Source organism: Condylura cristata, unplaced genomic scaffold (assembly GCF_000260355.1).
Source record: "Condylura cristata isolate star-nosed mole 26May11 unplaced genomic scaffold, ConCri1.0 scaffold00006, whole genome shotgun sequence".
Classification (NCBI taxonomy): Eukaryota; Metazoa; Chordata; class Mammalia; order Eulipotyphla; family Talpidae; genus Condylura; species Condylura cristata.
This window is the reverse complement of record NW_004567107.1, coordinates 15276982-15286776: the sequence shown is the minus strand read 5'-3', so window position 1 is coordinate 15286776 and position 9795 is coordinate 15276982. Positions and strand designations below refer to the sequence as shown.

General features: G+C 51.4%; 1 protein-coding gene across 1 annotated transcript in view; it reads left to right on the top strand.

Annotated features, from left to right (window-relative positions):
* Positions 1-9795, top strand: part of RGS3 (regulator of G-protein signaling 3) — a 121175-nt gene that overhangs the window by 13955 nt on the left and 97425 nt on the right. Inside the window, exons 3-5 of the mRNA XM_004677413.2 lie at positions 2360-2418; positions 3457-3551; positions 4568-4636. Of these exons, the coding sequence (XP_004677470.1) occupies positions 2360-2418; positions 3457-3551; positions 4568-4636 (223 nt within the window). The remainder of the gene's footprint in view (positions 1-2359; positions 2419-3456; positions 3552-4567; positions 4637-9795) is intronic.

Genomic DNA, 9795 nt, shown 5'->3' with positions numbered 1-9795 from the left:
CCATCCATCCATCCATCCATCCATCCATCCATCCATCCATCATCCATCCATCCATCCATCCATCATCCATCCATCCACCCATCCACCCATCCATCCATTCATCCACCCATCCATCCACTCATCCTTCCATACATCCATACACCCGCCCATCCATCCATCCATTATCCATCTAATCCATCCATCTGTCCATCCTTCCATGGCAATGTAGCATTGTGGCTAAGATCAGTGTTTGGAACTAGATTACTAGAGTCTGATAATTCTTGCTGAGTGGCCTTAAGCAAATTCAGTTTTCTCATGTATCAAATGATAGTAATAATGGTCTCTATCATATGGGTTTTTATAAGGATTAAACTAGTTGATACTAGTAGAGTGTTTAGGGCAGTGCCCAGCGTCCAGTAAACCCTATATTAGTGTCAAGTAGGATAGACAGCCATAAATTACCCATGTAGTAAATGAGCATTGATCCTGTGCTAGGAGCTAGGGATCCCAGGAGAAACACCCACACCTGCCTAGATGATGCTGAGAGGGTAGCAGCAGAGACTGGGCAAAGGGGTAATGTCCATCTCCATCCTGAAGTAGGGACAGGCTGAGCCAGGAAGTAGGGGACTGGACAATTCATGGAGGTGGAGCCTTAGCCATAAGTGCAAGGTTGGGGGGCACTCAGACAGAGCACAGCAGAACCATTTCCATGACTGGGGCACAAGGGGGTGGCAGAGTGAGCCAGGGCCTGACAAGGGAGGTTCTATGTGTCACCTGAGGATTTTACACTTCACCTGTTCATTTATCCCTTTGCCATCCATCTTCCAGCTCACATATAGTCACTGAGCTGCATGTCCCCCACTGCTGGACACTTTCAGCTCTGCAGACTTGCCTTATCTCTCCACACTCCCTGGTTCTTGCTGCTAAAGGTCCCCTCCATCCGCTCTCCTGCCCAGTTATGGCTCTCCTCTCGAATGTATGCTCCTGCCCATGCCTCTGGGCCTTTGTGCTGCTCTTCTTGCATCTACGTCTGCCTGCCTTCTTGTTGATCTCCTTCTGGAAAATAATCACCCCTCTGATTTTGCAAGAAACCTGCCTGCCACCATCATCAATCGCTAAGACTCAGGAAGGAAGACTCATGTTTCCCTAGGAATCAGCCCCGACCTACCTGCCAGACCTGAATTTGTGGCTTCCTGCCCCGGGTCCTCATCACAGCCCTGACCTCCCAGTGCCACCTTGGTCTTTTCTTCCACCAGAATGGGCATGCAGTGAGGTCAGGGCCCTGCCTGTCCTACCTCCACTGGGTTGGGGGGAGACCTAGGATCCTTGATCCTGCTTTAAGGACCACACCCTTGCAGGAAAGTTGCATGCAGGAACAGTAACTAGGATACCAGGCATTGTAGGGGCCCCCAGGCCTGGCCTTGGGGGCCCGAGGTAAAGTTCCCAAAGACCAGCAGAGGGGTGTTCCTTGCTCGCCAGAGCCTGACTCCAGCTGTGCAAACAGTCTCTGCAAAGTGCATCTTGGCTTCCCCCCTCCATTTGTCCCAGCAGTTTGCTTTGGCTTCACCCCAGTCTCAGGCCCTTTATTCCTTCCAGCCTGTTCCCCTTTCTCCTTTGGCTTCCCAGGCCTCACGCCTCAGACTACGAGAGCCAAACCCTGGGGCTGAGTCAAAACCAAACATAAAAGAAAATAGAAAAGCTCAGCCTCTCAGGCCTAGTGTCTGAGTCCTGTGGCCCTGTTAACTTCATGACTGAGCCTGCACCCCACCCCTCCTGACCCCCAGCCATAATTCATAACTTTTTTCTTTGGCAAACATTTGTTGAAAAGCTCTTAATTGTCAGTCACTCTACTAAGACACATTATCTCTTTTAACCATTCATCACCATGACCGGTGACCACCATGGGACATAGATGTTAATCACGCTCCATTCACACAGCCAACTCAGGCTCGGGAGAGGTGAAGTGGCTTGCTGGGCTCGGCGATGTCTCCCTCTGGGACACCAGGCAAGGCGGGCACTCTGGTGTGGCCCTTCCATCTCAGGAAGGATGTGTTGTGGAAAAAGCCCTGCACTGGGAGTCAAGATTCATGAATCCAAGCCCAGCTCTGTTATTCTCTTTGCTCTGTGATTCTGGGGAAGAGTTTTTCTGTCCTGGGTTCTCCCGCTCGTTTTCTCTATTAACTTGGGTATCCAACTCAGTACGTTTTGCAGCCCCTTCCAAACTTAATTTCAGGGAATGGAATGTGCCCTATAACGCACAGTGAGAGAACTGCCTGGGCAGGAGAGTGATCTAGATCAGAGAGGGCTTAATATCCAATGTTGTTACACAGGTTAACAGCCTTCCCTGTCGCCCACTCTAACATTTTAATTCTCTCTTTAGTCATAGAAGGCAAAGGCCTGATGAGCAAAGAGCCTGGTGTCTGTGATTCCTACGTGAAGGTATTTGATGAGCAGGTGCTGGGGGTAGGTCTGGATGGGGTCAGGGGTGATAGGGACCATGTCCCTGGACTGAGTCTCAAGGTCCCTGCATATCTGTGGGCCTGGGACCATTTGAAGTGGCAGCTACCACCTCATTGTTTACTAAGTAGGCATTTCTTAGGCCCAGTGATTTACTAGGCCCAGTGATGAGGCCCTGAGGCCCAGAGCAGGGATAACCCCCTTCCCTTAGCTGGCCTGGTTACTAGGATTTCCTGCAACCACTGGAATCTTACTGGTCATCTTGGTCCTCCACATAGGTGAATAAAATGGGAGTGTGGATGACAGAAATCCACACACAAACCCAAGCCTTCTCATGAAAAGCAATATGTTATTCTCCCTTCACAAAATGAGAGGCATTATGGCCAGATTTAGCCAGTGAAGATAGAGGCCCCACAGGGACAGAGGCCTACTTCTAGCCAGAGCCAAAGGCCAAATGCCTCCCAAAGCGTGGTGTCTGGGCTGCTAGGCCAGGCCTGCTGTACCACTCTGCATTCTTCCTTAAGTCCTGGGGTTGACTGGAGGCTCCTGTGGGTGGAGGATTGATTAGGAGCCAGCTTGGGAGCCTGCAGCAAGAAAAAAATGGCTCGAGGGTGAGAGCATGGATCTGGGGCCTTGATCGGGCCCAGCCTGCAGCCTGGTGGGAAGGGAGTACCTCAGCAGCTGCTGGAGCTACAGATGAGACAAGGCCTTTTGCTCTGGGGGAACCTCTCTGCTTGGAGGAAAAGCAAAAAAGCAGGTTGTACCCACCTCTGCTTGGGTGGGTGACTGCCTCCTTGGTCCCACCCACTCCTGGGCCCTGGCCTGGCATCCGGCTCCATTGCCTTTGGCCTGAGGCTCCTCATTCTCCCCAGGGTCTGACTGAGGACTCCACACTGCCTTCTGCAGAGTTTGAAGGCCACTGAAGAAGCCTATAGCTTGAAGCCATGCACAGTCAGCTATGGGGCTTAGGTGGCTGTGGGACCCCAAGATCAACTGACCTGTGCTTTTCTCCAATTCAAGATCTCTTTGATTCCGGAAGATAATCGGCTGCGCCGGAGGAAGACACAGACTGTTGCGGACTGTAGAGACCCGGTCTTCCATGAGCACTTCTTTTTGTAAGCGCCTCCCGCAGCCGGGCCTCGAGAGGAGAGGGAAGCAGTGTTTATCTGAAACAAGCTATCTGCCAAATCTAGAGCTAGATCTAAGCAGAAAAACTGACTTCTAAATGATATCTTTGTTTCCCTGCCCACTTGTGTCCTTGTAGTCCTGGCCCCTGGCCCGGCATTGAGGTCCACAGTGATAAGGTAGCCCTTGGTGGCTTCTCATGACTGAGATGCCTAGCCAGAGGCTGGCAGTCCCTGAAAAGAGTCAGCAGTTTCCCTCTGTGCCTTGGGCCAAGTTTTCTCCTTTAGCAGAAGGAATTTTCCAAGCTAAGGGATGTTTTGCCTGCCGGTCTGTACTCTCCGCCCACCTTGTTAGTCTGGCTAACCTCTGAGCCTCTGCTTCCTTATTTGTGAAATGGGCCGCCACTAACCTCAGAGAGCTGTGGTGTCAATGAGACCACGTAGCGTGAAGCTTCAGTTCTCCTTGGTATTCTTTCTTTCCCCATTCCTGAACTCAGAGGCCAGTGGGAAAGTAATGGCCATTTGGCACACTCCTATTAGTGTCTACTGATTATTTTTTTTCTCTCCCCCTATGCAAGCTCATTTTGTTTTATGTAAAAAAATGATAGATTTGAGGTGGAACAAGCTGAGAAAAAATAGTAAATACAGCTAGCAGAGGGAAAAGCAGGCCTCACCTTACTCTCACTGATGTGAGAGTTTTATTTCTTGTCAGATGCTTGCATTTGTGTGGGTGTGCACGAGTGTGTTTACAAACATGGAATCATCTTATAGTGTTGTGTGGTCATTGACTTTTTGTCCAAACATGTAAACTCGCTTATGTATGTAAATACTTACCTCCCACACTATTTGTGCTCTGGTTTATTTAACCAGTTCCGTATGGTTGGATGTTTAGGTTATTTCCAGTTTTGCAGTGTGATGGCCAGTGTGGCCAATGTGACCATCTCCGTGGGTCTGGCTTGAGCCTGCAAGTTGGCCCCTCACCTCTGACTGTCTGGTTTGCTTTGCAGTCCCGTCCAAGAGGAAGATGAGCAGAAGCGCCTCCTTGTCACTGTGTGGAACAGGGCGGGTGCCTCCAGGTGAGGGGAGGCCCTGGGCTTGTGGTGGGTGGCAAGCAGTGTCCAGCAGGGGCTTGGCCTGTGTTTACTGGACTAGTAGCGGAGGCTTGAAGCCAAAGGGGATTTTGAACTTGGGGCAGAGATCAAAATCAAGATAAGACAGGAGATAAGGCTGGGCAAAAGTACTTCTTGTGATAGAAGTCTCAGCGAAGAATGCAGTGTTTCCCATGCCCTTCTGCAGCAGAAGGGTGCAGGAAGGGGGTAGGGTATGGCACAGGGGCTTTGGTGGGGGGTGAGGGGAGTGTGAGCACAGGCGGAAGGGGCAATCTGCATGCCGGAAGTTATTCAATAGATGGTTCTAGAAACAGCTGGCTAGTCAATAAAACTTAAGGAATAAAAAAGGAGGCTGGCCCTCCCTGGTGGCGCAGCGGGTTAAAGCACAGCACTAAGAAGCTAAAGCCATTTCTGTATGAGTTCGATTCCTGCCTGCCCCGGAGGTGACCCACATGGCGCCTCATACCTCTCCTGACCCACCTGCTGCTCCCCTCAGCAGTGTGCTTCGTCGATCTGCCTGTTCTGCTCCCCGCTCTGTCTCTGGTGAAGCCTCTCGCCGCCCCTGAGCCTCTGGCCTGTACCCCAGCTCTGTATGCACAAATAAATAAATCTTAAAAAAAAAAAAAAAGGAGGCTAAGTTTGGACAGGGCCTGAGGGCAGCGGCAAGCTTGAGCAGAGGCTGGGATGCAGGGATAGGCAGCGGGGCTCAGGCTGCCATGAGGAGGCAGGAGATGCGGCAGTTCTGTGAGGAGAATCCGGACAGGCTGGTCTTGCAGGCGGCGCAGAGCGGGAGGCCAGACGTGTCATTAGTGAGGGTGTCTGAGACAGTGCAGGAGGAGTGTTGGGTAGGACGGGGTGAATCGACTGCTAAAGGAAGGGGGTGACCATTGCTGCTTTATTCACAATTGGAAAGACATGGAAACTGCCCAAATGCCCAAAAATGGATGAGTGGATTAAAAAGATGTGGTACATATACACAATAGAATATTACTCAGCAACCAAAAATGATGAACACATGCCTTTGCAGCCACATGGATGAAACTGGAAAAGATCATGTTTAGTGAAATCAGCCAGAAAGAAAAGGAAAAATGCCAGATGGTTTCTAGAGGAACAGGCGAGAAAATAATGATAATGAAGAACAGCTATAAACCAGAGACATTTTGTGGGGGTGGAGTGGGGAATGGGATCAAAAACAGTGGGGGGAGGGAAATGCACTGGACTATGGTGATGGCACATGGGTGACTTGAGGATGGGAAGCCCAGGGGGATTGCAACTGAGATGGAAAAATGCACAAAATGATGTAAAAATAAACTATTACATAAAAAAAAAAAGAAAAGAAAAGAAAAGGAAGGGGGTGAGAGCACCTGACTGAGCACCGTGGTCCCCCAGGAACAGCAGGGGCGAGACAGCTGGTGCCAGAAGCTGGGAGACCCTGTGGCCAGTGGCGTTTGTCAAGCAATCATAGCCCCAGGTGGTGACTGAGAAAGGGCCTATGTCAATGAAAATCCACTCTAGTCACCAGCTTAGACCCAGAGAATATTTTAGGGTTGAGTACTGCATAGGATCCTAAATTTTGTGGCTAGTGTGCTTTTTAAACTTGAGCCTTATTCAGCTTTCATAATGAAGGATCTGCCTAAGTAAAAAAACAGAAGACCTGCTTTTTTTTTTTTATTTTAAAGATTTAATTATACATACAGAACTGAGGTACAGGCCAGAGATGGGGAGGGTGAGAGGCCTCACCAGAGACAGAGTGGGGAGCAGAACAGGTTGACTGACAAAGTTCACTGCTGAGGGGAGCAGCGGTCAGGTCAGGAGAGGTCTGCCGTGCCATGTGGTCACCTCTGGGGCAGGCGGGGATCAAACTCATGCAGAAGTGGCTTTAGTTTCTTAGTGCTGTGCTTTAACCCGCTGCACCACCATGGAGGGCCTGAAGAAGACCTACTTTGTATCAGGGTTCTTATGGAACTGTAGACCTCATCTGTCCATCTGTCCATCCATCCATACTCGGAGCCTCTCTTTCTGTCTAGAGGCCCATTGATAGAGACTTGGGGGCTGGGGGAGGACCTCTTGTTGATAACAAGAACAACCAGTTACTGGGTGTTGACCACACACCAGCAGGGCTATTTTTTGTTCTAAGTTTTCAGAAAAGGAAATGGAAGCTAAGAATGAGTAACTTGCCCAGGATCACAGAGCAAGTGGCCGGCAGAGCCAGATGGGAGCTGAGGCAGCCACCCCAGAGTCCTCCCTCTCCACACTGTGCTGCCTCCTGGCTGCACAAGCAAAGGCGGGAAGAATGAGCCAGGCGTGTACACAGGAGGGCAGGGCAGCAGTGGAGAGGGGAGGGGTCTGCAGATGCGTGGGGTGGGAGGGGCGTGGGGCGGAAGTGGAAGTCAGGTACCAAGTAGAAACTGGCTGGAGATAGGAAGAGCCTGGCATAAGCTGAATCGGATGATTCTATAGGCTTTTTTTGGAATGTGCATTTTCTCCTAAGGCTCAAGGTTCTCAGTCCTATATAAACCTCAGACTCACCTGGGATGCTTGTGAGGGTTTCAGGTGCCACACAGACATTAAATGTGAATCTTCACGGGTTGGGACCCGGGCGTCCGCTGCATATTGATGTCTGGGAATCTGGCGATGGGCGATACTGAAGGTTGTCGAACAAGGGAACGGGAGGCATGTGGTATCCGTCTGTCATCCTGTAGGACTTTGGAAGGCTGGGGAAAAGCTGGGAGATTCTCATGATCTGTGAGAGGCTATTTAGGGCGAGGAGGAAAACAAACCCAGGGCGTGTTTAGGAGATTAAATCAGTGGTTCTTAATGCTAATTGGGCTGGGAGAGCCCTGGGGGAAGTCAAAGATAACTCCTGGGTAACTGGTGGTGTCTCCAACCAAGCCAGAGTGTACCGGTGGGGAAGCAGAGCCAGCTTGGGGGCCCGTGAAGTGGAGGTGCCTGCGGTACAGCCAGGTGAAAGCTGTGTCGGAGGGGTTACCTCTGCTGACCTGGAGCTCAGAGGGGACGAGGTCTGTCCAGGGTAGAGTGTGGGAGAGGTGAGATTTGTTTTTATGTATGCATGCAAGAACTGGAGGTGCACTGGGTGAGAGGATTCACCAGAGACAGAGTGGGGAGCAGAAGAGGCAGATTGGCTGAAATACACTGCTGAGGGGAGCAGGGGGTGAGACAGGAGAGGTCTGCTGCTCCATGTGGGTCAGCTCCCTGGTCCAACCGAACTCTTGCTGCAGTGCCTCAGTGGCTGGGGAGAGCTTCACAGCGCTGAGACTTTAACTCTTGTGCCACCATGGAGGCCCTCAGTGGGTGAACCTCTGAGCATGTCAGACCACCCACAAAGGCTGTGAGTGCGGAGGACTGAAGGTCAGACTCCCGTGTTGCAGGGAAAGCCCTGATGTGACAGGTGGAAGGCAGGCGCAGAGGCAGGCAGAAGGCTGTCCCTGTCGCTGTCTGTTGGGAGCCCCTGGGTGGAGGGAAAGGGTGGGGCGGGTGCTGGAACCAGACTCCTAGCTGTGGGAGCTGCACTTCCCCTGTCCCCTGCGATGCCAGGGCCAGTGGGCTGAGAGCTGCTGGAGGAGCCAGCACTGCAGGCCATGGTTTTTGGAAAAGAGAATGAGGCGGGGGAAAGTGAGTCAGCGCCCAGGGAGGCAGCGTGACAGAAACTGCTCTCCACTTGTTGCCTATTTTGGGAAAGTGAGATTTCTTATTAAACAAAACAGTCAAACTCACGGTCACAGCCCCAACCCAAAGCTCAAAGCTGGGGAGGCCAGAGCAGGTTCAGACAGGCCAGCCTTCGCAAGCGCTGGGAAGAGGGGCTCTCCTGGGGGAGGCCTCGCAGCCATCTGTCTCAGAGGGAGAAGGCCTCCGAGCCGGTGGAGGCAGAGTGATTGCAGGAAACTTCTACCCGCTGTCTGCTCCCAAATCAAATTGTGCTTCTCGGAAAGATGGACATTCAACTTAGCAACATGAAAGACAATTGCGGAAGGAAGGAAGCAAGAATTTACTGAACCCATCTCTGTGCCAAGCACTTTACATACATTATTTCATTTCATCCTCATAACGACCCCAAGAGATAGCAATTATCATTGTCCCTCTCTTCAGAGAAGAGGAAACTGAGCCTTATGAAGGGAAGGAGCGTGCCTGAGCTCTAGAACAGCTCGCGTTTACCAGGCACTTCCTATGTGTGGCAGTCAGTCAGAGCACATTGCTTGCATCATCTAATGTAACCTTCACAATACCGTAGGCGCTGCTGCTGCTGTTGCTCTTTTGCAGGGAAGGAAATAGAGGCACAGAGAGGCTAAGTAACGTGCCCAAGACAACACAGCTAGGATGCTGGGAAAACAAGGTTCAAAGCCAGGCAGCCTGGTGCCAAACTCCTGTACCCGAAACACGTTATGGTACACTGGACCTTTTCACACAGGTGATAAATGACTTCAAGATCATGCTCTTTTTGTGCGGTACACTTTGTTCCTCAGGCCTTGGGCCACTTCCCATAGCACTTACAGTGTAATTTTGTATAAATCATCTGGCTGAATATGTAACAGTTACATTTCGAAACAGCATCTGTTTCACGAATTCTGATGATTCTTCCAGTGGTGGCTATAAACGTGCATCAGAGCAACAGGAGGCCAGGCAGAAACGTTCTGGGCAAGGGCTGAATGAGCTCACCTCCTCCTGGCCAGGCAGTGGGGGAGCCAGGCCTGGGGCTGGCTGGCTGGCCTGAGCGCTGCCTGGCCGGGAGACCTTGGGCAGCATCCATCCTCGTTGTAGGCCTCAGATTCTTGTCTGTAAGAGTCACTGCTCTCCAAAGCCTCTCTTAGCTTTCTGGTTCAGTGAGTTTTAAGGAAAGTAAGGACATTTCAAACACTGCAAAGATAGAAAATATCAAAAGAGGGCCCTCCCTGGTGGCGCAACAGGTTAAAGCACAGCACTATAGAGTTATCGCAGCCATGACCACACCAGTTTGATCCCGGGCCAGGGAGCCGAACCACATGGCGCTGCAGACCTCTCCTGTCTCTCCAGGGCTCCCCTCAGCTGTGCATTTCAGTACCTCTGCCTGTTCTGCTCCCCGCCCTGTCTCAGGTGAATCCTCTCACCCCCTGCATCTCTGGCTTGTCCCC